General features: G+C 44.2%; 1 protein-coding gene across 4 annotated transcripts in view; it reads right to left on the bottom strand.

Annotated features, from left to right (window-relative positions):
* ERG (ETS transcription factor ERG) overlaps positions 1-27779 on the bottom strand; it is a 263037-nt gene that overhangs the window by 83080 nt on the left and 152178 nt on the right. For 2 of the 4 annotated variants that reach the window (XM_066370183.1, XM_066370187.1), the window contains exon 1: positions 22113-22265. The exons of 1 other annotated variant lie outside the window; for it this stretch is intronic. In XM_066370183.1, the coding sequence (XP_066226280.1) occupies positions 22113-22181 (69 nt within the window). In that variant the 5' untranslated portion in view covers positions 22182-22265. Of the gene's footprint in view, positions 1-22112; positions 22266-22494; positions 22628-27779 lie in introns of those variants that run through there. One more of the 4 variants, XM_066370186.1, reaches the window with a different exon arrangement.

Here is a 27779-nt window from a genome sequence, read left to right as displayed (position 1 = left end):
CCCCAGCGCCCGGGCCAACTTTGCTCCAATGGAGCCTTGGCTGCGGGAGGGTAAGAGAGAGACAGAGAGGAAAGAGAGGGGGAGGGGTGGAGAAGCAGATGGGCGCTTCTTCTGTGTGCCCTGGCCGGGAATCGAACCCAGGACTCCTGCACGCCAGGCCGATGCTCTACCACTGAGCCAACCGGCCAGGGCCTCTTTCTTCTTTTTTTTTGGGGGGGGGGGGCGGGAGGAGAAAGGTGAGAAGCATCAACTCAACTTGTAGTTTCACTTTAGTTGTTTACTGATTGCTTCTCATCAGGGTGCCATTTACAAGAACCCAGATTAGCAAGGTGGAAGTCCTCTCGGTCTTCCCCTCCAAACCTCTCCTGAGAACTGCTTTCCCACAGCGAAGGACTGGAATGACCAGAATTAGAATCCATACCTTAGGGAGTTCATCCTTCCGTAATGACAGTATCAAAACCATCCAATCGTCATGGAACCCTTTCTCCAAGCACTGTCCTGGGTGGGAGTTCAATTGTATAAAGCAGCCTCACAGAGCTGTGACGTTGGGCTGGGCCTTGGAGGATGAGTAGGGCATTGCCAGCATCCAAACAGAGCCTGAGAGTCCCTACCATGTTGAAGAACCTGAACTGTGGCCCCAGGGTTGCAGGTGGGAGAACGCAGAGGGTCTCTGGTCTGAGACTTGAATGGACCCGTCTGCTGCACTGAGCAGTTCGGCCTTCGTTATATGGGATCGGAAGCTGGAAAGGGTTCTCTGCAAGTGAAGGGCATGGCCAAGTATGTGTTTTGGAAAGAGGCCACCAAAAGGCAAGGTGGGTCACTGAAAGGAGGCTACCATGCCCAAAAACCAAGAGGACGAGCTGGCTGGATCCTATGGGTCACAGCCACAAGCTTGGGACTCCAGGAGCAGGCATCTGGCCAGAAGAACCTTCTTTCTCAACAACAAGGGACAGGGCAGGTCTTGAACTTAGCAGGAAAAGACCCAAGGTTTTGATCGCAGCCATTTCGGCAGGGTTCTGAGCCTGAGGTGTGACATCTCCAGGAAGCTGTATTTTTTCCCTTGGTGTGCACACCCCGGCTGCTCAGTCTGAATTAAGGAGGTGCTAAATACCTCTGAAATGTAAATTTACGACTCCGATTTCATAGGGCAGAGGGGTGGCCAAGTACACTGTGTACTGACTGAGCCACGTTGAGCCATTTCCTAAATTGGGTTTCCAGTCAGCCCCACCTTGACGTCACACGCACACTGTGTCTGGGCAGAGGGCGGTCGACGAAATTGCTTGGCCTCAGTCAACCCCTTCCTCTAACTTGCTCAGTGTTTCAGTTTTCAGTAGGACTGACTGTAAGCCTATATATATATATATATACACACACACACACACACACACACACACATTAATGTGATCCTACATTTAATTCTACATATAAAATAACTTAGTTTTTGAAAAATCCTTTAAATAATACAATTATTTTAGCTACCAGAAAGTAATGAAATAGTAATGACTCGAACTTAATCCTATTTTGACATGTGGGAAACTGACTCAACATTGGGAGTGTGAAAAATTAAGAAGGCTTTAAAAATAAATACCTAAGAGAAAATATCTTTCACATCGTGGCCATGAAAAAATATAGTTGAGATGGGGGGAGAAGAGGAAGACAGTCTGGAGATACTGTTATTTTGTGAAATGCAGTTTCATATGTAAGTTAATAGACATTATTTTAAAATTCACTTAAGTTCTACCTATGTACGAAGGCTGTTTGGAATGAAACATGTATAAATATATTTTTTAAATATTTCATATATAATAAATAAAATGTAACAAATATGTAAACTATATAATAAATAATAAACATGTGTATATAACATCAAAAAAGGAAGGAAATTTAAAAAATACACTGAAGATTTTTTTTTTTTTTTCCTCAGAAGGCATGAGATCGGGTCTAACAAAGAATGGTTAAAAGTCTACTTGCCAGTAAATCTATCCTTTAAGGGGTATTTCCTTCCCCCAAACAGCAGTGAAGCTGGGAGGGGAGGTTCTTGGCGATGTCTGAGTCATCCACGGAGTAACTGTAAGAGGGGAGGCCATTGTCAGTCCTGGAACCCACTGACAAAAATGGCCATGCCTGAGAATTTCCTGTCACTTCTCTCACCGCCCCCACCCCTCCCCCAGCGCTCACTGTTGTGCATTCCTTAGAGAACGCTGGGACTCGGGAAATGGCGAGTTTCTCAACAGGAAAGCCGAGAAATGAGCAAGCACATGCCGACGGGGTCCCACTCAGCACACCTCTCCAGGTGCTCCGAGACCATGCGGAGTCTGCATGTTGCCCAAGCACCTTCGGCTGCCCTGTCTTCTTTTACTCTCACATGACCACTGGCAGGGGAGCCCCCGGGTGGGTCCCCAGGGGGCCTGTCCCCTGCCCTCAAGCCTCTGTCTGTCAGAGGCCTAAAAGAGACCCTGTACCACCAACAAAACCGCCAGCCTGTCTCTCTTCGCTTCCTCAGCTTTTTGCCCTGAAAACCATGTACTTCTTGTGGGTTTAAAAAAGTCTCATTAAGCCACGTGATGGCTTGTGGGACAGATAAAGCTCTTCTTGGTCTTACAAGGCCACTGAAAAACATCGAGATTCTCGCCTGGGTGGAAGGCAGTGACTTTCCCTCCCTTGTTCTGAGACTACAGAAATAGGCAAAATGGAGACCTATCTCCATTTCCTTATTTTCTTTTTTGGAGAACATTGTGATAAGTCTTCAACCAACACAGATATCTTGGGGTTTAATGACCATTTACCCTTCCTTTTCTCAGGGAAATAGATGGCTCCAAGTAAGGGGAACACCAACAATTAGAGGATCTTTGTAATAACAGCAGCACAACTGCCTGTGCAAATTCATACATCTAACCTGCACACTAGCCACTTAAAGTAGGAGCTACCATTAGGCCCATTTTAAAGATAAGGAAACTGAGGTAAATAAGTTACCTGGAGCACCGTGGTAGTGAACATCAGAATCCGAACCCAGATGCCTAAGGTGTGTTGTTAAGCACAGAGTGCCCTGCTCCAAGTGCCCTAGGAGTTAGATGACTGTGAGGCACGTTGACATGTAGGAAACTAGAGAATACTGAAAACGTGCCCAGCTCACAGAAAGAAGCAGTGTAAGGAGACAGGATGAACAAAGAAGGGAAGGTAATCTAGGTAATTTAAGTTTTTCTCCATGTCTTTAACGCTGGTTTCCTGAAAAGGGCACCCCATTTCACCGGTACCCCATGACCATCTGATGGCAAAGGAAGCAGATGGACCCCTGTTTTAGAGTAGGATTGTTCTTCTTATGGCTTTCTCTGAGAAACTGGGCCCCCAGAGGCTGTGGTGCCCACCACCTGTACACAGCACCCTCCCCTCCCAGTACAAGTACAGTCTCTGTGTTCAGATAGCCATACCTGTCCTTGCCTCAGGGCCTCAGCTGTTCCCTCAGCCTACAACACTGTTCCCCACAATAGCCAAGCCTTGTTCTCTCACTTCCTTAGGGGTCTCCTTCCCGATCACCTTCCCACACTGGAGACCCTGTTCCCCTGCCACCATGCTCTGTCATGCTTGCTCCCCACCTCCTGACATAGGCTACCGTCACTGTCCTGCTGTTCCTCTTTGTCACAACCTCTCCAACCCCACTGGATTGAAAGCACCCTAGGAGCCTGTCCTCCAAACCTGTGGCCACGGTGGGTGCCCAATAGATAGTTCATAAGTAAATAAATGAGTTGATTCACGCACACCAAGTCCCAAGGGAACACAAAGCTCCTTGGCCACAATTGTGAAGAAAGTCTTAAAACAAACCAAAGAATTGATGCTACAAGTTATCAAATAAAGAAAAACCTGCCCACTGTTTTTAGGGAAATACGTGATGATGGTATCTCAGTGACACTGAGCAGAAGCCTGAAACGTGCATAGGAACTAAATGGGCGGTCATCCCATAGAGGTGGTTCCTGCCACAGCATCTAGTGCGGACTGCACAGAGCTCCGCACCGTCCGGGTGGGGGCCTCAGGAGGGAAGGTCTGACCAGAGCACAGTTCTAAAGTCTTCAGAAGCAAGCACAGGCCTCCGTGTCATTTTGTTAGAACAGTTCCCGCACAGAGGAGGCAGCGGCATTAGCCTTGGCCGATTTCAGGGAGCGCTGGTTTGGGTGGGCTGGTGGTCCCTGCTGTTTCTGAGCCCTGGCCCTCATGACAGCCCTGAAAGGTGTTCTCCTGAAGATGTTCGCTGAGATAGGATACCGCTTGGCACCATTCGCCGCACACCGGCACTCCCATCCCAGAGTAATCCACCCTTCTTTTAACGGCTGATGACAGCTCCAATAGCTGGGCAAAAATCAGTTGAAGGAAAGGGAAGTCTTGTCGGAAATGAGATTAATCTTGTAACGAGTGTTCAGCCCTGATAACCCATCTGGGCACACAACTGCTTAAACTGGAGAGCAATTAACCTTCACCCGACAAGCTCTGTCCAACCGTTATAAACATTAAAGAGACAGAATCCTTACCCCCTCCTTGCAGACTAAACAACCAGATTTGAATCCCACGTAAACGGCCTCTTTCTGCAGATGTGCGGGGATGATGAAGTCCAGGGGCAAAGGTGGGGCTCCACTCTGCAGTCACTCAGGTAGCCTGGGCCACTGTTTCAGCAAACTAGGTTATTCCTACGGTGGTGGGGGTGGAGGATAATGGCCCAGGGCATTCTTACATAAAATTTCTAGCATAGGGGGCATTGGACAATTGGTTTTGTGTGGGAACACGTCTGCTCATGGGAGCGCATCTGCGGTGGTGGCTTTTCTCCTTTACTTTCTCTTTTTGTCCAACAGTAGGAACATTTGCACTGAGCTAGCTTCTTGCTGGACTCAATTCCTCATCTGAGCATGGCAGGCATCTGCATGAGTGATGCAGCTTGCGATCGCAGAAGGGAGATTTTTTCTTTCTTTTTATCTCTAAGAAGTGACTCGCTTCATGGGGAGCAAACCTGTGATCGCACCTTATCTGTGTGTGCTGTGCCTGATTGAGCTGAGTAAGCTGGCCCGTGTGAAGTTCTGAGAGCTTGGGGAGTCTACTAGGAGCCCTAGGATTAAAAATAGCTTTTACAACACCGAAGAGAAATCTCTGAGGTCATTTGACTTCCCACGCGGGCAGCAGCTGGCTTTAGCATGAGCTTATACAGAGCCACTGGACTGTATTTATGTCCACAGTATTAATGAGAAATACAGGATAAGACCCATGGACCCCAGAGGTGGGTACAAACCAATGTGGGTGCATAACACGCCCCACACAGAGCACTGAAATGACAGGGATACTTAAGTACACTCACAAAGTAACATGAGGGCAGTTGCCCTTCGTACGTAACCTCCCTGTGTGCTCCTGTGACTACACCTGGGTTTAAAAAACAGTAAGAAAATAATAATAATACTAATAAAAAGAGGAAACATTCCTTTAGCATATTCTAAACAAATTTCTCTCTCCTAAGGTTTAGGTCCAGTTTTCATGACGGCCAAAGACAGTTCTCAAAATAGTCCGTCCTCACAGTGGAGCCTCCTCTCCCTTGCACCCTGTTTCTCTTTCCCCAGCGGCCGAGTCATAACAGTCAAGGCCTCGGGGATGTGTGAACACAGCAGCCTAAGTCTCCCTGGCCCAGCTCCCCCATGCTGGTCTCCAGATTGGCCTCAGATATAGTGCTAGAGAGTGACAAGACAGAGTTGTACCTCATGGACAAAATACCCTGCAAGCTAGGACAGAAAGTCCAGGCTTCAGAGTCCGGCCTCTCAGGGCGTGCACGGGTGTGCATCCCTGTGCCTTTCCTGCCACTAGCAGATGGGACAGTCCTCACTCTCCAGAGCAGGAGTCATGGAAGAGTGCAAGGGGGACTGCATCGTGGGGGGTTACACCATCTCCATACCGGCAGCCGCGTCACAAGCAAGGGATTCCATGGTCCGACACTCCCCAGGGAGGTGGGGAGGAGCAACAGGCACCTGAGCTGGGGTAGGCAAGGACACACCCAAACAACAAGGCAAAGCTGTATTTCTTTCCCAAGGAAATCCTGCAGAGCCTTCACTGTCCAGTGATTAGATGAAGTTCAGTTTCTGGCGTGGTGTTGGATCGCATTTCACAAGGCCTAACACCAGAATATTCAGGGGCAGTTTACATTGCTGAGCTCAAATCCCCCACGTATATAACTTCAGCAGCTATCAAGAGACAGAGGACAAAAGTGAAATCACATCTCCTGGACAGCGACACAGTACACAGCACCATTTTATGAGTTCAGTGAAGAAAGTCCCGTCATGTGAATAACTTTTATAAGATGTAAACAGCACATTCGCCCATTAGTTTGGATCAGGCTGCCTAAGTAGCAAATTCCCCACAGGATGTTATGAGCTGGCGTGGCTGCCCTAACCTTGTTGCACATCATGCCATTTACCAAATAAAAGTGCGAGATAAGGGAAACCGCAGTATTGAACTCGCTATCTTGTGAAACTGAAACAGATGCAGAGCAGACACTTTGCTTTACAGTGATTTGCATTTTGATCACCGTGCTGGATTCAATGTACGACATGGTTGACACTCACGCTATGAAGCTGTCTCCTGTTTTCAATGGAACTCATTGCCTTTTCATATTCCAAAATGGTTTCTACACGTAAGCGATTCATACATAGGAGAGATGCGGTCACCCTGGAAACCCGTTTCGTCTCCTTCCAGACTGTAGTGGGTTAGTGTCCCCTCCATCACGTCCACCCAGAACCTCAGAATGTTCGCAGGTGTCATTAAGGTAAAGATTGACACAAGAGCATACCGGACTGGGTGGACTCTGAACCAATGAAAGAGTATCCTTCTGAGAGACCCAAAAGGACAGATGATGACTCAGAGAAGGAAATGTAGGACAGACTGGCGTGATCTCCAAGCCAAGGAGCATGAGACTGTGGGCACCGCCAGTCTGGGAGGGAGGCTGGGACAGGGTCTCCCTCGCAGCCTCCAGGAGGAACCAGCCCCACCAACATCTTGATTTGGACTACTGACCTCCTCAACGGCAAGAGCACAAATTTCCGTTGTTTTAAGCCACCTGGTTGTGGTAATTTGTTATGGCAGCCCTGGGAAACTAACATACTACTGTAGATGGTGTGGGGTTTTTTTTTTCTTAACAAAAATGTTGCCATTTTAGGCCATTCTATGGCCCACTATTTGATTTATAGAATTAGTACAGCTTTCAGAAGTGCTGCACACTATGCCAAGAATTAGGTAACATCCTGGTTACTGTGACCAGATAGCCTTAATTTTTCAGGATAACACAGGTGTTTTTAAAACTTTTTCACGTGCGCCCCTTTGTCAGGGCATGGTCTCCCCAGCTTTCTGCTTAGGAAGATGTGGCTCTTGTAGCACGGGGGGGTGGGCAGGAGGGGTATGTCGAGTTCACATTCTAACGAAAGTCATGCGGGGATGTTTTTTTATAAATACCTTTAAATCTCTCAGAGCTTTGTTTGAAAATAAGGTAGGAAGTGTTGTTTTTTAATAGCAATTAAAATATAATTTCTTTAGTATGTTTTTCCAACCAATATTTGTGGACAAATTAGTCAAATGTGGATTGCTCCCTTTTTTAAAAAACTGATGATTTATTTTATTTTATTTATTTATTTAAGAGAGGAGAGAGAGAGAGAGAGAGAGAGAGAGAGAGAAAGGGGGGAGGAGCAGGAAGCATCAACTCCCATATGTGCCTTGACCAGACAAGTGCAGGTTTCGAACCGGGGACCTCAGCATTCCAAGTCGACGCTTTATCCACTGCGCCACCACAGGTCAGGCTGGATTGCTCCCTTTTTAAAATCCTGGTTCTCTTATTCCTTTTAATTATCCTAGAAACAATTAAGAGTGCAGTGATCTAAAGTATAACTGGGTTGAGACACACTGGAATCCTAAATAACCAGATTTATTCCAACTTTTCGACTCTCAAATAAAAGTTGCTTCCTTTTCTTCCATTCCTTACCAAGTAGATTCTAGTTTTGCCAGGAAAGGGACCAAGTCAGATTTCTTTTCATCACACAGACTGCTATATTCGCTACACATTTGGTCATTTCATATGTTCATTCAGCAAATATTTACAGAAAAGCACTTTATATGCCGGGCAGGGCACTGGAAAAACTACGGTGTAGCAGATTCTGAAATAATTAAATTTTAAAAGTTCATTAAAAAAAAATCTCGTCTAGATAACAGAATATGTTAAGTCTTAGGAGAAATCACATTTTCTCTGGCTTATATATACAATACTTGGACCAGTTAGGCTCAGGAAGCTAAACTTAAAATTTCAGTAGGGAATTCCATTTTATTCTCAGGCTTAGCTAAATTGATTGTTAATGGCTATTAATCATTATTATAACACATATAATCTTACAGTGGAGTACAGAGAACTTAGCTATTTATGAAGATGTTCCAGCACACTGGGTCTATTGCAGATGTCACTAATGTAATGATGACAGTGCTTTGGGGCTTCCTGATTGGCCAGGGAGGATGGAAACCCTCAGTGGGGACTACACTGGATACCAGCAGATGTGTGAAGAGATTAAGTTACAGCTTCACTGAAATTTCAAAGGAGTGACTACAGTAACAAAGGAAGAAAAACAAACAGTGCCCATCAGAGTCCATTAAACACAACTTTTCATTACTTAAGGAGTTTGTAACAGTTGAACATTTAGACAACCCACTGCAAACCCTGGATGTATAAACACTGGGGGGTGTTGCTTGTTGCTCAGTAAAAGCTTAAAAGCCTGCTTGGGTTTTGTTGTTGTTGTTTTGCTTCATCCGGACAAGTGTCACGTAACAAAAGGCAGACTCTGAGAAGTGTATTTCTGCTGTTAGGTGTCAAGGGGAAAGCATCTCCAATGATGGTCCAGCAGAAACAGCATGAAATCATCAGTAATGTGCTCACAAACATCCAAAACCCAATTAGATCCCGGGCAGCTGCACTATCATCCCACCTTTCCAAACACAGGCAGGCTCTTCAGGTCACACACACACTTTTGTCTCACAGTACGTATTCGAATGTGACCCCAGGAGCATGCAAGACACTGGTCCCTAGCCATAGTAATCATTCTATCCTGATCAAGAAACACAAACAAGATGCTTTGCCTATAAGAAGCCATTAATTGCTCATTGAAGTAAATAAATTAATTCTCTATGACGTGTTAACAGGTACCACCTAATTAATTCACTCACTCATGAATGTATCATCCAGGCAGATATTCATTCATTTAATGAATATTTATTGAATTGCTTCTTACCAGGCATGGTCAGTACAAGATTACACGACGGAGCCATATAACTCAAGGCATAGAGTACTGAACTTGAACAACCAAGGTTTCGAGAGTTTCTGGTCTTCAATAAGGGTCCATAGATTCTTAACCTTTAGCATTAACTGCCTATGTGATAATTCAGTATCTGCCTGCTCTGGTCATTGGTTCAAAATAGCAGTTGGCCCCTTCCTTCCACTGCAGAGACCGCCGTCACTTCCTACTGTCCGAGCCTATCCATTCACCGGCACAGGCCAGAGCAAAGGCTAAGCAAGAGGCAACCAACGTCTCACAGTCCTCCATCCTGCTTTTTCATTGGAGTCTCAAAACTTGTGGTTTCTTGAGCTCAGGAAAACACTTAGTTCAGCTGCTCAAAGTATGGATAACATGTTGCTTTCCCAGTAAAGGCACTCAAGATGGTGACTCTACTACATTTTCTCATGAGATAGCAACAAGCAACATACAAGGGAGTCCTTTCCTCCCTTTAGAGAAAGCTATACATGGGCCAAAGCACATTGGCGAAGTCCTCTCAAAAGGCAAACACTGGAAACAAACGCAATCATGAATAGGTCATTTTAGCAAAAGCAAATAAGGAGAGTCAAGTAATAGGGATGACACTAGGAGAAGTAGCCATAAAGAGCCCCTAACAGTGGACACGTTTTACATCCTAAAGCACATTATTGTTCAAAGTACATGCCTGTATTCCACTGTTTGATCCTTGCACCGCCACCAGGAAGTAGGTGTTATTATCATTATAGCACCTATTGTACAGATAAAGAAACTGAGGCATGGAAAAGTGACATCACCTTGCCAGGACAGCGGAACACTGAAAACATTGTAGGAAAATGATGCAGTAGACAAGTATTTAGTGATATGGGAAATTGTTATGGTATGATTCCTCGTAAGTTAAAAATCAGGTTCTGCACCGTAATAAGAAACTGGTCCTGAAGGAGAGACACCTTAATCGCTAATGGAGATCGTATCACATCCAGCCCATCCTCCTCTTTTCTTCCCCAGCCTAGAAAAAAGCAAGTGAGTAGAAAAAGGACCGTCATGAATGAATTTAATTTCTCATATTTTATTCTTCTTTTTAAAGTATATGTCTGTGAGCGTGGAGGAGGACGGGGACCAAAACCCAAAGGAATCAAGTCTTAAAAGACTCTTGATGGTAGAATATCAATTACTTTAAATTTTTTTCTAATTGTTATTTTCTGATCTCCTACAAAAACTACGTTTCAGATGAGGGGGAAAGAACATAGTTTGGTTGTTACTGTTATTTGAACAATATGTCATTCAGTGGCTATACTGGACCCGTGCTCACTCCAAGCTAAAGAAAACAAAACAAACAGAATAATCCCATTCCTCAGGCAGACAGTGGGCACTTCCGGGAGAATGCCAGCAGGGGGGCCACTCCATCTGGCATCAAATATGAGTCTCTGCTTGATGGTCCTGCACCGCATCACCAGACTGTGATAACAGCACCTCCGGAGCCAGCACGGAGTCAAGGGGTCAGAGTGGTCACTCCACAAAGCAGCCCACGTGAGGTAGCATCTAGGACTGTGATGGCGAACCTATCACACATGTGTCAGCACTGACACGCGTAGCCATTTTCGATGACATTTGGCCACATGCAGCCGCATACCAGCCGCATGCCGAGAAGGACATTTCATCCTCGGCTCCTGCACAGCCAGGTGCAAGAGCTGAGGATAAAACATTTGCTGTAGTGTAGACACTCTGTGCCGGAGGTCTGTAGGCCAAAACAGCAGAACTCCGGCACAGAATCTAGTTCTGGGACTTCCGGTTAGGCCGTTAGGCGATCTTTGACCTCACTTCCGGCCTGTGGAGCAGGGAGCAGCAGAATGCTGGGGGGGGGGGGCACATCTCTGGGGGCCCTGTGATCTCCATTACCTGCAGCAACTTAACCACAGCAACCATCATCCAATCTACTGTTCTGGGGTGTCGTGGATTTCTAATTGACCATCATTACTGAGATAAGTGAGGGGGAGGCTGGGAGAGGCGAGGGCCTGTGCTATGGGTGCTGTTTCCCGCCATTAGAAATAGCGGCAGCCATCTTAATTTATATAAGATGCAACTTGCAGAATTTCAAGACAGCATCTGGGCTCAGGTGTTTGTCGACTTGAGGTCAAAGCTTGAGAATCTGGAAAGGTGCCACTTGGAGAATCAAGAGGAGTGCCACTACGAACAGGAAATTTGGAGTGCCTGGAACCGATTACCAGACACTTTTAGCACCCTGAAAAATATAGCAATGGCTTTACTCACAATTTTTCCCTCTACATACTTTTGTGAGACCCTATTCTCAGCGTTAAATAATATCAAAACCAACAAAAGAAACAGATTGACAGATGAAGTTAGTGGCACTTGCCTGGGCTTGAAGTGTACAAAATACCAACCTTCAATTGAAGATTTAGCCAATGAAATTCAGCAACAAAAAAGTCACTAATAGGCAGGTTAAAGAATTCCCCCTCCCCCTCACTTATCTTAGTTCACGGCACCCCACACAAGTTAAATAATCAAGACAACAACAGAAACCGACTGACAGATGAACAAAGAAGTCACTAAGCAGGTAAGTTAAATAATTAGTTTTTGGTTTATTAAATACAGTTATATATTACAATTATACATTTTTGTTATTTAAACTATAAATATTGCGAAATTATGGGTTTTTTTCTCGAAGTGACACACCACCCAAGTTATGCTCGGTTTTTTGGCGAATTTTGACACACCAAGCTCAAAAGATTGCCCATCACTGGTATAGGAGCACGTCGGGCGATCCAGGAGGTGCCTCCCAGAGTTCCACTGAAAGCTAACAAAGCTGCACAACAGAGGTATGGGGGGGGGCACAGATGCAGAGGAAGAAAGTAGTCTTCATTCAAACAGGAAAACCTGAGATCTCACAGTGAAAAAAATATATATAAACAAACGATCCCCCCAAAAGAAAATATCCCTTTGGGTAATTTCAGGTCGATTCAACCAAAATATGTGTATTGGGTGTGTAGCTAAAGTCACTGAAATGTGTTCTTGTACTAGCACCTACATCTACCCATGTCTGACAGCTTCTCAGAGTCAAACTCAGTCTCTCTCTGCCTCCCCACCTGTCAGTCATCAACACCTATGGAATACATGCTGACTGAAGAGCCTCTATTGGACAGTCCTTTCGTCCAATGCAATGCACAGTTCACAGGCACTTGCTCACTACTGAAGGAGGTGTTTTATCAAGATGTGAGCCAACAACTAACGGCTGCTCAGTTTTCTGATTGTTTCAGGGGCCCCGCAGGAGATCTGGGTGGAGTCGTGGGTTTCCATGCTTAGAGTAGGCAAACACTGAGCAGTGCTTGCGTTTTGTGGCCTTTAGGTGCTATTTATTTTATCTGGTTTATTGTTCAGTGTTACTGTTTGTTGACTTGATATATTTTTTCCCCTACAAAGGGGCCAGTCCGTAAGGACATATCCTGTGGATGGATAGTTGATGATTCCCTATTGTTCAGTGTTTGTGTGTTGTGGTTTTTATTTGCTTTGGTTCAAAGGACCTAAACAATGCATTCACTGGAATTTAGTAACACATGTAAAATCAGCACAGAGAACAATCTGTGCACTGAGATTTTTGTACCCAGATCTGGTGAACTCTGATTGACTAAAGAAAGCAAACTCTAAAATGACTGTTGCACTGAATAACCGTAGGGGGATAAAACCTTCCACTGAGTCTCAAAGTGGCGTACATCCCAACAAATACAAAAGCAGACACATGCATCGTTCTCTATCATGAAAAGGAGACAGAAATGACTACAGGGCGCATATGTTAATCTTAGTCGCATCTAGTCTAGTTACAGTCGTCTCCATAAAAACCAGACAGAGGGCAAGATCAAGGATGAGAAGAGGCTGAAACCATGACTCTAGAAACATCACAATTTTACCTCCTTCAAGACAGAGAATTATGCCTGACCATCTGTAGCAACAGCCTATTCCCCTTGGAGAGGAGGTAATGAGTAAGCAGCCTGCTTCTGCAGAGGAAGTTTCCACTGGGAGCCCTTCCTGCTTCGGTGTCTCTGATAGGGCTGGCTATCTGCATAGGAAGTGAACGCAGGAAGTATCAGTCTACAGACCCTTTATCCTCGAGGTAATTGCTACAGCAGCATTTTACTGTTTACCAAAGCAGTAAACACGGGGTCTAAAAAAAGATGTTTTCCATCCCTAAAGAACAAGTCTAAAAAAAAAAAGACACGTGCACTTATTTCATAACCAGTTCTTATCAGAAACTGTTCGCAATCTGATTGTGCTTCAATAGTAAGTGAGTCACTGCAGTCAGCTCTTTGGGTAAGACAGAAGGTACTCTCTTGGATGCCCAAGAAACGAAGGGTGGCTTTCTTCCCTGGGATGTCCCTCTAGCAAAGTAAGTGGTGTTTCTCCTTTGTACTTAGCATAGGCTTAACAGAACTCCCAGTCTTTGGCTTAACTGGTAAAGTTAAAGATACTATCCACGTGAACTCAAATTGGTAGAATGGGTCATTCAAAATTCAGCGAGTTTACATCACGTGTATTTGATCTGGGCCAATATTCTTATTTTACGTGTAAATATAAAAACACTTCTAACTCTAGGAGTTCACATAAGGTGAAGTCAAGAGATAGGACACAAAAGCAGAGGTGTAGCTACTCACAGAGGCAGAGCCTCCTGGTCAACCTCTTTATTTCTTTAGTCCAGTTGAAAGGCTTGCAAGCCTTACTGTCCAGATTCCCTGGGATGAGAAAAGTGACCTAGTATCTATGAGAGAGGCAGCATAAAACGGACAAAAGCAAATCCAGGAGGAAACCCCTGAGCATTTGAGATGTTCTAGAAAGCCCTCCTCACCATTACTGTTATCTTTTAGTTATAAGAATTGGCTGGTAGCTATTGCAGAGCAGGACAAAGAGGAGGGAAGGGGCGTGAGAGCAGGCAGTACAGAGAGACGCAGAGGGTGACCCGACTCGAAGGCCCTGTCCAGACCCTGCTAGGCAGAGGCCGAGGGGGAGTCAGCAGCAGGCATCCTCTGGTGGCACATTATGTCGCCTCCCATGCGGATATGGTGCTCAGAATAATGAGCACTCTCTGTCCTGTGAGGGGCTTTTATTTCATAATAAAGAGAAAAGGTCATGTGAGTCAGAGGAAAACGGGCTCCCGGAAAAAAAAAGAAAACTTCAATTCACAAACTGTTGTAGAAAATGGAAAGAAAGAAAGAAAACAAAAGCTTGTATGGATTCCCCACTGCCCTGCAAGGAATATGTCCTTGAGTTGAATGAATAATAAAATTAGCTGCCGTGTAGTCAAGACTTCACAAGTAAGCAAGCTCAGTGAATTTCACCCTTACCCTGTCAAGTAGAGACTATTGGGTACAGATGGAGAGACCCAGATATTGTAAGCTGAGTGACTCGTCAAGGGTACAATGCCAGGAAATTCATTTCTCTTTTTCCCAAAAAGGAATGAAAGCCAGGAGAGGTGACTTCACCTGCTGAAGCCACACTGTGTCAAACCGAAGCTCCAGCCACCATCTCCCAGGCCTGCCTGCATCTTCCCCCTTCTCCTCACCGGCCTCTGCATCTCCACCTCCCTTTCCTTGTGAGCAAGATAAGGCCAACCCCTTCCCCATATGGGCTATTTTAAGGATGCTGTGAGGAAACTGAGCATGGAGTACCTCCCTGCGCATAAGATAAATAGATAAATGTGGTCTGTGCTCACTCCATTTAATCTCCGTGAGGCCGGCGCTCCCGGCCCGTCAGGTAACACAAACAGGCAGCCCAGATCCAGGGAGGACTTCGCAATATAAAACCACATACATTTTCCTTTTTTAACTTGGAGCAACATCTTGGGAAACCTACCTCAAATTGAGACACTAATTGTGTTGACAAATTCTGAATAGTGTTGTCCCAACAGTTTCCTCTTCCTCCAAGGTGAGCATCGCAGGCACAGGGTTAAGTTTAAACGATGAAACTCAGTGAGACCCAAGGGGATCCAAAGGGAATGGGATGATAAACTCACTACTGGCTGATGAGTGGAATCCATGGCCTTGAGGGAAAAGAAACGGAGGAGAAAGGGGTCTCTCTCTTTAGTGCTGACTCTGTCAATAATAGTTCAACGGGGGAGAAAATCAATTTGCTATACTGCAATCTAACAGCAGAAAAAGAGATGTTAAGTTGGCAAGGCAGAGCGGTTGAGAGGCGGCTGTGTTCAGTTCAGGCACATGGGTCCTTCTGCATGTGCTCTAAACGTTCCTCACTGCACTCTCCAGAATGTGACGTGCCGTCGTCCTGAACAAGCGCCTTTGAAGTCGCAGCCCTGGTGTCAATGTTATGATTGGACTGTGTGATGTGACTTTAAAAATAAATGATTTTGCTTGGCCTCGGCCTCTCCTTTCTGAACATCTCAGTACTTATCTGTGCCCAACAGCAGGCCCCGCTCTTCCGGGGGTAAATTCCGTGATCCCCCGAAAAGGCCTGGTGAGACCCGTGGTGATGGAAAACTCTGACCTGAGTTGTCATGCTTGACGCGGAGACGAGAGCAAGGAAGCAGACACTTGGGACAAGGAAACCTAACTCAGCAGCTGATCTGGAATCTAAGGCCCACTGCCCCTTGGAAATGGCCAAACACGGGAAGAATTCTGGTCACCGGACAAATATAGCATCGGACACTAGAGCGCTGTGCTCTTGAATTTTCTGGCACTTTTGCTTAATTAGCCACTAAGGGTATAATAATTGTTGCTGTAGGTTTGTAATTTCCCCACACAAACATAGGTGACATAAATTAGTCATGATTTTCATTATTCAATTAAATGTATCACTATATCATAGAATGTATCCTTTTCTTTCCTGCACAATAATTTAATATTTGGGGCTAGGGCAGGAAAAAGAGATCCTCTGATGATAAATGGAGGGGAAACAGAGATTTGTTGACCTGGGCACCCTTCTCAGGCTCTTTAATCCTCTACCTGTACTGATTGGCACCAGCATGGCCGCAGCCAGGCTGCAGAGAAGGTCACAGAGGTCGTGTGTGCACCCTGCAGAGCCCGGTGTGGAACAGGCAGTTCTGAGGGTGGCGTTCATTGGGGTTATGAATCAAGATACAACAGTTACCTTTTAAAAATATTTCTCGATGCTCTTTGAAACACCAATGTCATTTATTTAATTCATTTTTTTCCTTCAACTAGGAGAAATTTCTCTAAAGAAATATGACTTCCATTTAAAAACCTACAGGAATTATATTGCTCTGTACTTAGAACTTAAGAATAAGCTTTCCTCTGTGGGAGGATTTCATCCTTTTCCTCTTTAGGGCTCAACAGGATCTTAATTAAAATTTATTTTTCCAACACATTTTTATTGAACCCCCCTACAGTTTGCCAGTTGCTGTAGAGGGCCCAAAAAAGATGGACAGGCTATTCCTTAAAAAAAAAAAGGTCCTGTGGCTTACGGAGGAAACACAAAGTTTTTGTAGAATATTCACACATAGACACACACAGGCAAAGCCAGGAGAATGTGCTGACAGGAAAGAAAACGAAGCAGGGAAGAGCAGACAGAATGAGGAATGATCTTCAACTTCATAAAACGTGCCTCGGCCAAGTTCAATAGGGGAAATGTGTGGGAAATAATTTTGATCAAACAAGGAGTGAAAGTCTGAATAAGAAAAAGATCCAGGGGTCACAGTGGCCACTCGCTGAAATAGGTTCACAGTCAGAAAATGTAATGAAATACTATAATGAAGGAAATACAAATAAAAATAAGATTCCATTTCTGCCTCTCAGAATGGCAAAGATTCAAAGAGTGAACCGTTCAGAGCTGTCAGGCATGCAGAGAAACGAGTCTCATCTGTGGCTGGAAGAAGTGGAAACTGGTACAAGTTCTAGAGAGTAAATAAGCCAATTTATTTTTTTAATTGGCAAATATTTAAATTTGGCAGAGACTTAAAAAAAATAGGTATACCCATTGGCCCAATAATTCCTTTCCCGTTCCTAAGCACCAGAACTCATAAAGTGAATTAAAAAAAAAAATTAGAGGGTGGACTGCAAGGTAATTAGTGAAAAACTGAAAGCAATTTTATTTCCTACAACAGGATAGCGGTTATATAAGTTACAATATTATTTTAGACAGAACTTAATTAAGCATAAAAATTCTGCTTATCAAATATTTTGAGTGTCATGGGCAAATGATTGTAAAAACAATGCTAACCGAGGAAAAGCAAGATTGAGAGTCAGGTGGATAGAAAGAAACACGAAGTAAAAAAGGAGACCCACCAAATGTTAGTAATTTTCTCTAGCTGGTTGGGATTAGGAGTAATTTGTCTTGACTTTGTAGTGGGTTTTTTTTCCCTCTACAATGAAAATGTTTTATTACTATAAACAATAAAATCCATTTTCAACAGTACTGAGCATGCAGAAGAGTGGAAGGGTCCCAGCGCCCCATTCCTGCCCCAATCAGCAGCGAGAGGCCCTGCAGGGCCCGGCCCTCCTCCCGCACGAGAGCCCAGGGCCGCCCACAGCTGTGCTACCTGGCCTGTTACACTCTCATTCAAGGACTCTCCCGGCTCCCCCCCCCCCTCCTGACCACCCCAGGCTGCCACCTCCCGGGCCTGGTGTGCCTGCGCTGCCGGTGGAGGCTGTGGTCCTGTTGTGTAGAAGTGACTCTGTTATTCTGCCTTTTCTAAAGCACAAGAACAGAATCTGTGAGACTCTGGACTTCACAACTGAAGCAGGGTGATGGAAAACAGAGAGCTCAGAGCCGGGCTGGAAGGACAGCGACGTCCGCTAGGCACGGACTGATGGCAGCTGCCGTTTACTGAGCAGCTACTAGAGGCTCTCCCAACCTTCACTAGCACCAGCACAAGACAGGCTAGCCACTAAAATCCCATTTTACTGATGAGGAAACTGAGAAGTTAGGTCCCCCACTCAGGGTCATGTGACTTGTACAGATTCAAATGCAGGTGTGTCTGTGGCCATGTAAGATAAGAAATCTCAGAGGCAAAGAACAGCTGTCCTCCATCCTGTCTTAACAAAGGGAGGGGATGGGTCCCCTGTAGCATTTGAGGTATCCCCTCGCCCTCGAGGAAAGATCCTGCAGCAGCAGACTGCCAGCAGCACTGGAAAGACCCGGAGACTGCCACCATCATTCTTCTCTGAGGATTTATACCTCCCAGAAGCTCTCCCATCCTGCCTTTCCCATGGCTCAGAGCTGTGTGTCCCACGTCAGCTGTCCAGTCAGTGCACCTGCCATGTTACTGGCATGCCAGGGTGGAATTTTCTGTTGTTGGTCGGCACTCCACAGAGGGAACTTACTCTGAAGTTCTAAACACAGGAGCAGTCTTTTCCTGAAGGCATCGGTAATGCCTGTTTCCCTTTTTAAATTTGTATGTGTGCTTTTTCAAAAGGACGTTAACAAGCATATGTATGGGTGTGTTTGTGGGGGTTGTTTTCTTTTTAAAAAATAAAGGTCTGTTTTGCAAGTAAAAAAAAAAAGAAATAATCGCTTTAATATATATATATATATATATATATATATAATTAAGAAATGGTTCAGATTTTCAGAGCATCCTCTGAGAGCCTGGAAGTCCTATGTAAGTGTATTTAGTGGGAAAGAATACCCACAAATTCCATGGTTCCCCATTCTGCTCTCCAGGCCTGGAGGCGGAGAGCTGGGCAGGCCCCGGTGTACACACAGGCTCAGAGGGCTGCGAGGCGCGCTGCTGCCTCAGAAACCCGTGTCCCAGGAATGCAGGCAGCCAGCCGTTTTTTAAATAATGGCCTGAAATTGCACTTTGAGGCAAGGACACAATACCAGGGCTTCCTCTGGGGATATCATATTTGCAGAGGAAAACAGCAGCATTTTACACCTTATACCCCCTCCATTGTCACATAACACACGCACAACTTCAAGTAACAAGGGATAAAACAACTATTCCACATGAGCCAATAGGTTGATGAAAATCATCATACCTAGAGCTAATAAATTCATTCATCACAGTCCATCAAAATCCTATGAGGAGATGAACTTTCTTCAGAGAGACCTTCCTTTTTTTCAGTTTTTAAATAGGTGTCTGTGTTCACACATCATAGCAAATATCCAGGGAGTGCCTACTAGGTGTAAGGCATGAAATCTACCAAAAGGGCTGTAGGTTTTTAAATCAACACTTCATGTTTCAATTACCATCAAAACTCCTCCAACCTCTGTTAGTCTAAGAAAGTAACTTGTTGAAACAACTAATTGTAACAGTAATAGCTGCTTCCTCATCAAGCCTTGTTAGTAACTTTCCATATCCTGTCAGAACCTAAAATGCCAACCAGTTCCGCTTGCTCTCTCCAACTTCTTCAACATCAGATCTCTGGGATAAAGGAAAATCCCCACACTCTCATTTTTTTAAAAGACTCAAGACCCACTAAACTGTAGACTTAGGGACTGTTACCCAGGGTTGCTGGACCACCCGAGGAGTCCCGGAGAGCACTTTCAGTCGAGTTAGCTTCTCTTGTCATTCTGCGCATTGCTATTGCGATGCACCTTCTGCATTTAAAACCATTGTTCTCAAATGGGATTGTCGACTTCATTAAGACTTCCCAAGTGGCCTGCTGCTTAACAAAGGGATCAGGGAAGTCTTGGGGAGTTGGATTCAAAATCCTAACAGAAACACAATCAAGTTCCAGGGCTAACAACAGGCCCCTGGAGTCTACAGGAAAACAGGGCACTGTTTTGTGGGAAAGCAGGGCAGGGGTGTTAAGCACCCCTTAGCATTGTCCAGCGGCATGGAACCAAAACTGACCTTTGAATTGCATAGAGGACTTCACCCTGGATGCTTACATGTTTTATTAGAACTCACAATCTGGTCTTAAAAATCCACAGACACTTAGAGATAAACAGGCCCTCTCACGTAAGCTCCTACGATGCCTTCACTTCCAGTGGAAACATTTTCTTCCAATTCCAAACTACCCAGGGAAAATAATGGTATCACAAAAATGGGATAAAAAGATATTTAGTGTTTCCTAGTACCTCATAGGATTTTATATTAATGCAAAAAAAAAAAAATCTCCACTCACATGTGGAATACCGACTTGAACAAATTCAGTGTATTTGATACTTAGTCGACTAATTAATTGGTTTATTTACGGAAAAAATAACCACAGTGCGTCTGAGGCTGGAAATTGCCTACAGGAAAGACTGTTCCCTAATTCTAATGGGCAACCTTAACTTTCCCTGTGCTAGTTTAAGCTTTGTACTCACACAATTAAAACTGTAGTCCACGGTTGTTTCTGTACACAGGTCGGTAAAATCATTTCATGACTTTACCCAAGAAGGCTAACAGAAACGTCTTAAAGGAAGTTACCTATAAAGAGGGGCTATTTGGTTTTTTAACAGGATTGGAAAGAATACACTTGACGTCATTTCAAAAGTTCACTTGAGACGCAGGTAATACACAGATGAGGCAGTGTAATAAAATGTGAAAGCAAGCCATGCATCCTTAGACAAGTGTAAACTATTCTCCAAAATTTATTCTTAAAAGTCAAAAAACATGCATCCTTCAAGAGTATCTTCAGATCTTCAGAAATGTAACACATGTGTGTTTTGCAATAAAAAAATGTACCCCACATTCTTAAGGTCGGTTTGTTACTTTAAGGCCCTCCTATTACACACTGCTTTTTTGAAAAATACATAAGACTGCACTCAAGCTATTCAAGATTGACAAAGAATATCTGATTTAATTGCTATGCAATATGGACTTGATTAAGGGTAACAATAAGAATAAAAAGGGTAGCATTTGGGGTTAGAAAGTCCAATGACTTCTGCTCATTTAGCTGCATGGGAGCACATCAAAACCCAATTCCCCAATTCCTTTTAGTGGGCATTCCTTTCAGCAGACTCCAATCCTTGAAGCCACAGAAAGAAAAATCTCTGTAAAGGTGCAAGTCTTTTTGATATGTGAATTTTTCTTCTTTACGTATTACTGAACATACCTTGAAAAATAAAACGTACCTCGAGAAACAGAAACTGAACAGAGCTTCTGAAACATAGTTTACATATGGTGGGTGTTAGTCAAATCCTCTCACACAAAAATTTCAAGTGACAAAAAAAATATCAAACCGAGGAATATTTTTGAAAATGCCTCGGCCCAATTCTGGGCAGACTTCCATTTTCCTAACGCCATTGATGAAAACATAACCAAATACTTCCCACCTCTGTGCCACCCCATGAAAGGCAAGCAGCTACTAAAACTAACTTTTTCCTCATTATAGTATTTGTCACTAGCTTTCCCCATTTCTAGAAATGTCACCAAGGCATGGTGGCCTTGAAAATATTTAACCGACCAGCACTTCATAGACTCTAAGCTGCTGATTTGCACTAACAATTACATCGGTTTCACTTCCAGGAATGAGGCCACATTTAGGTTTCCACCTCTAAAGATTTACATCCATGTTAACTATATGCTATATACTAACTAGACAGATTTGCAAGAAAAACACATCAGACCTCACTTCCCCCTGAGCACACAGGACCAACAACAGGCCATTCCTCTCCAACTCCCACAAACCAAACAACACAAAGAAGAAAGTTTACTCACAGCGCACAGGAAAGTAGCTGTTTTATTAAGACAAATATATAACCAAAAAGACCAAATTACCACCATCTGAGTTATGAGAACGCTCCGTTCTCAGCATAAGGGATCCAAAAACCAAGCCAACATTTGCATGTCCCATGACCAACAGCCACTTGCCAGGTATCTCTTCACTTCCACTGGGACTGGTGGGCATCCCTGACGCTAAGGAGTCATCCCAGAGCATCCACAAGATCCACACTTACAAGCCCATCCTTGTCTTCGACCCTGCCCTCCAACCTCTCCACGTCCATTGCCGCCTGGCAGAGACACATCCAGACCGTTAGGGATAGTTAAGAGTACGAAAATTCAAACGCGCTCTGAAAAGCCTTCGCAAAAGTCATCCACAGCCCTCAACAGTGAATTTAGAAACCCCAATTTTTTTCTGAGTTTGAAGTTTTTAAGCCTTGCGGATGGTTGGAGTAGGAAAAAGGAAATTTACTAGGCAGTGGAAAGGAAATCTTGTTGTCCTCTATTGTGGCAGTGGGGGTGTTGCCCAATCCTAACTTATCTGCCTTGATAAAGGAAACCAAAGAAAAGAGCACCAAGCACAAGATTTTGTCAAACGAAAAGGAACCCTCTCCTTACCTTAATAGTGCTGGCCATAATGCAATCAAGTTTATTGATCGGTAATAAATGTTAATAATAATTATTGCTTCTCTCTGACCAGAAAGTAGTTTTGATGAGGTTGTTTAGAGCGGATGAGATTGTGCTAAGTCTGGGAAATGAAGTCAGCCAATGGCAGGAAGAGGTTTCTATTGGTCCTGGCTGCCCAGCCCGAAGAAACAGGATATTTGGGAGTGGAGAGATAAGAGACCCTGAAAACAATGTTGTTTTTCTTGATGATAGGCAGCCAGGAGATTTTTTTTTTTAAATTACAAAAAAAAAGGGGGGGGGCATCCAACGCCTTTGACTAGGACTGCCGCAGCAGGTGTGACACGCTGCGCGGAGGCAGGATGCAGATGTGGCGGGACTCCGAGTGGCTTCGCACGGGCGGCCTGCTGCCAGGTGCCGGCCCGACGCTGGCCCCGAGGCTGGCCGGCCCACGGGGACTCAGGGCCGGAGCACACCTCCCCCACCCGGCTCTGTTCTCCTGAAAGGAAACTTCACAGGTAGAGCCTATTCCGTGACGATGTCTAGTCACAGCCATTGACCTGCTGGTTCTTAACAACCTCCGTTTAGTCCACCCCTCGCATGAGTGTTCCAGGACGGTTTCAGTTTTCCCCTCCAAACACATCATGTTTATTTGCACCACAGTAAACCCCTTTGAAAACACAAAGGCTCTAGGATTAAAGTAAACCAAGAAAAAATAAAGAGGAAAAACAAATCTGTCAAATCCTGGCTCTCAAATATTTATTTAAAATCCAAATAACTAAAATGACTACAAGTACTTTGCAACATCAGCAAGCTGGTCCTGCACGGGCAGACGTCAGTCGGCAGGCGGACAGAGCTCGCGGACACGCAGAGATGGCCTGGGAAGGCCTCACCAAGTGTCTCAGAACCTGAGAGCTAGAAGTTCAGGGCCACACATCTGTTTTTCACACGAAGGAAGTTCAGCTCATGGAGGCCTGAACATTCCTTTGAGGCTTTCAGGCCTTAATTACTCATTTTCAGGAAATTACTTGTTCTCTGGAAGAATCAACATACCGCTTTGAATCCAGCTACATTAAAGTTGGGCCAGTAAAGAGGTGTGGTCTCAACAGGGGACCCGCAGAACACAATGGATGATGTCCTGAGTCATCTGGCCGCTCTTGGTCTCAGAGTGCATGTCCCATGAGTTGGTTTCACTCCGACCGAGTGCACGGCTTGCTTGTGTTGGAGTTCATAAACCGGCCCAAGTGTGCCAGTCTGTTATGTCCCATGATTTACCTATGTAAGTTAAGCACAGAAGGAGGAGGGGAAAGATGAAGAGGAGGAAGAGGAGGAAGGGGAGGAAGGAGAGATAAGAGGAGAAGGAAGAGGAAGGAGAGAAAGAGAGAGAGAGATAGAGAGAGAGAGAGAGAGAGAGAGAGAGAGAGAGAAAGAAATCTCATTCTGCTTAGAAGTCAGAATCTAACGAAGTCTCCGCATCCACAGTTTGAAAGTGTGTTGATTTCCGCTCTTTTCATCTCCAAACAATGAATGAGATGGCAGTGCACTGATTAAAATTTTGTTTCCCCTAAACTTTCAAAGTACTGAGTTGTTTTATCTGGGTAGCTTCCAGAGGGATTCAGAGGTGCTGAGAAAAAGACTCTCAGCTCTCCCCCAAGATTCCTTGTGGGTTGTTTTTTGTTTTGTTTTGTTTTGTTTTTCTTTCCCAAGAAGTATCAATTTAAAAGGTTACCTGTGTTACCTGAAGAAGCAGGGGTCTCTAATGGATTTCCCAAAAACCAGCCTTCAACAGGGTATGACCCCTTTGCTAATAAAGTTGCCATGGAAGAAATTCTGCGTGATCCTAGCATTGCTGGTCCCTACTTTCTAATCCCTTGGTCTCTGTAGCTGCAAGAAGCATCAGCTTTCTGACCAGAGAGCCGATTCCTCTTCGAGGGTCTGCTCTTAACTCGTTAGTCCTTGCCTATTTCAAGTCAGCGAACACTGGCAATTTTTAAATTCTCCATTTGGAAATAGTTCTAAACTTAAAGAAAAGCTACAAGATAATACAAAGAACCCCTAATAGCCTTCACTCAGTTACTCCCAACTGTTGGTATGTACCTCATTTACTCTGCTTTCTCTCTCTCTTCTTTATGTACAAAGCATACATATACACATATATAGATGTATTATTATCCTTTAATAACAATAAAAGAAAAAACCAAAACTACATTTCATTATTTGATCTACTTCCTGGAGAGTCTATCCATAAATATAATTATGTCTGATTTTTAAAATGCATATACATATATGTGTGTGTGTGTGTGATCTAATGAAAAGCTGGTTTTGAGATAACAAATTGTAAAAAAGCAAACCTTCATTTCTAATGACACAGTGTTTGATTGATTCCTGTCATCCTCAGAGAATGATTCCTGGTGCCCACAATGGCACAACAGCACCCAAGCCCAATATTCTCCAAATATTTAATGCAGTTCTTAAAAAAAAAAAAAACAAAAAAAAACACTTCATTGGCTACTGAGAACAGAGGGCATATCTATTGATTAGAATGGAGCAGCACAGAAGCAGAAACCATTTCCAAAACATTATTCTAAGAGAACATCACTTGAAGACACAGGCAGCACGGCATCCTCCCCTCCCCCCCCTCCCAGGCCTCTGCTATTGAATGGTTCCAGTGCCGGCTCACTCAGCAGCCAAAGGGCTGGGCTCCCTTCCAACTAGACACCTCCCCTCCTGGAAGCCACCCTTCAGGTCATCAGACAGACCCACATCGGGGGCAATCACAGAGGTCGTCCACCTGCTGGCCATCCTGGTGTGAATCTGTCAGGACAGGGTCCCTTTCCAGCCTCCCTGGGATGTAGCCAACACACGCAGGACAGTGTGGCCCTCCCACTGTCCCTGTAGATAACTGCATGTCTCCATTCTGTACTGACCCACCATGGACTCATCACTATAAATTTACCAAAGCCCTTTGTAAGCCTATTCAAGTCTTCCTCCAAAAGAAAAGAAGGAAATAATGTAAAATAGACCCATCCATTCACTGTCCCTATAGAAAGGCGGGCTGTCACTGATCTGTCCCCTAAAACCTTATCTTCCCACTTTCTAAGGACTCAACACATTCTTATTCCAATTTTCTCACTAACGCCTCCACACGGAATCCACTGCAGAAGGTCAGGAGACGAGAACACTGGATAAGGATGAGATAGTTCTGTAAGTAATGTATGCGCATAGCAGAGAGGTAACGGACCATGATCTTAACTGGGACACAACAGGGGATTCCTGCAGGATTGATCAATCTCTGCACAAAACACCCACACAATGGAATGCTCATCACCACTGGAAACATTGTAGGAAAATGATGCAGTAGACAAGTATTTAGTGATATGAAAAACTGTTATGGTATGATGCCTCGTAAGTTAAAAATCAGGTTAGAAAGGGGAATTATGTCACAGACCCATTTGTTAAAAATAATTTTTTAAACATGTTGTAGTCTATATACTGCAATACTAACAGTAAAGAATCTTTTTTTCCTTTCCTTCCCTACCCTGTCTCCTATGGTTCATCTATATTTTCAGAACATTTAAGGTAAACATACATTACAATCTAATGTAAACATCCTATAAGCAACAGGTAATAATCTATGTGTTTTGTTAATACCTGTATCACATGTAGTACATGACTCTGATGGTTGTCAACTGCTGTGTGTACACCAGAATGCACATTCCTTTTAACTGTCTACAATAAGACAAGAGTAGCTCTTTTTTATTAATTGCCATAAGGAGACTCAGAAGACATATATTTTGTGACAGTCATCTACTCAGCATTAAATCATACAGACTCTACTGATGAAGGGCCTTTCTCCACGCCAGCACTAGGGCACCAGGCACTAGGGAACCAGGGTGACAGGACTTTGTCCAGTCACTGGGTATCTTAGTGTTCAGGAAGTCTGTTAGTCAACTCAGATTCCACACACACGAAATTGCAGAGCCTGGGACCGACCCATGAAACCCATACTTTTTAAGGCAAAACAATAAGACAAAAAGTGTGGTATATTGTTCCTAAAATGACACATGAATCTTAAAATGTATAATGCTTGGATTATTCACAAGATTCCTGCAAGGAGGATGTCCCCAGGACCTTTGCCAGGGATATGCCGGAGACTGCAGATAAGGATCAAACATCTGGACCAGTCCCCACAATGGAAAACTCCATCGTGCAGTTGAATTTTTCCATCGATGTCAATTGGAAGTTTTGCCTGAGAACATATGGAGTGTAAGGTACCCTTCGTCCCCGAGGTCACCCATGTCACACTGCCTAAGGATTGTTTCTCTATTCAAAGCAGATTCCACAAGCAGTACTGTTTCACACCATGGAGTAAGACCGTGTGCGTGTGTACATGTGTGTGTGTGTGGCCCATCCTCCAGCACCACATTAAGAAATAATCCAATTATAATTTAAATAACTATTGTTTCAACACCCTCTCTAGGTGGTTAATATTCTCTGGCGTCTTGGCTGATTTGAACTAATCTAAACCAAGGAAATTATCACACACTAAATCCCCCACTTCTCAACACCCAGTTGCAATTTCCTTCATTGTGAAGCACGTGTCAGTTCAGTTCTAGAGGCTCCCATGGAGTAATGATTTCAATGAACACAATTTCATAAGCATCACACATATTCTCAAATTTTGCCAACTCTGCTCTTACCCAATTCCATATGCCTCCAAAACCTCAGGAGTATTAACACCAATATCGGTTTCTAAATATGTCAATTTGTTATTTGTGGCTTAAAAAAAATAAAAACTACAAAAAAACCCTAACAGCAGAAGAGTTATTTTGACACATATAAATTAGTTTAAAGCAGGGGTCTCAAACTCAACTCAGCATGTGGGCCGCAGAGCAAGATCACAGCCGTTCGGCGGGCCGCACTAGGTCTACAAAAGGCAACTGTTAGGCAACACTTTTCTCACTGCAGTTGAAAACAAAAAAAAAATCAGTAAACAAGCACAATCGTACATACAGTTTACTCAGTGTCACAAAATGACCAGAAACTGTAGTTCGCATCACAACTGCTGTTAACTAAGCTAATATCTAGCTAGGATGCTAGAGAAATGAAAAATACAAGTAGGCCCCTAGGCTTACTTAATTTTATCCAAAATATTTTGAACTTCGTGGATTAGTCTGCGGGCTGCACAAAATTGTTCGGCGGGCCGCATGCGGCCCGTGGGCCGCAAGTTTGAGACCCCTGGTTTAAAGGAACTTGTAAATTTCCCATTTCAATTAACA

Source organism: Saccopteryx leptura, chromosome 2 (genome assembly GCF_036850995.1).
Source record: "Saccopteryx leptura isolate mSacLep1 chromosome 2, mSacLep1_pri_phased_curated, whole genome shotgun sequence".
Classification (NCBI taxonomy): Eukaryota; Metazoa; Chordata; class Mammalia; order Chiroptera; family Emballonuridae; genus Saccopteryx; species Saccopteryx leptura.
The sequence above is the reverse complement of the archived record's forward strand: the minus strand, read 5'-3'. Positions and strand labels throughout refer to the sequence as shown.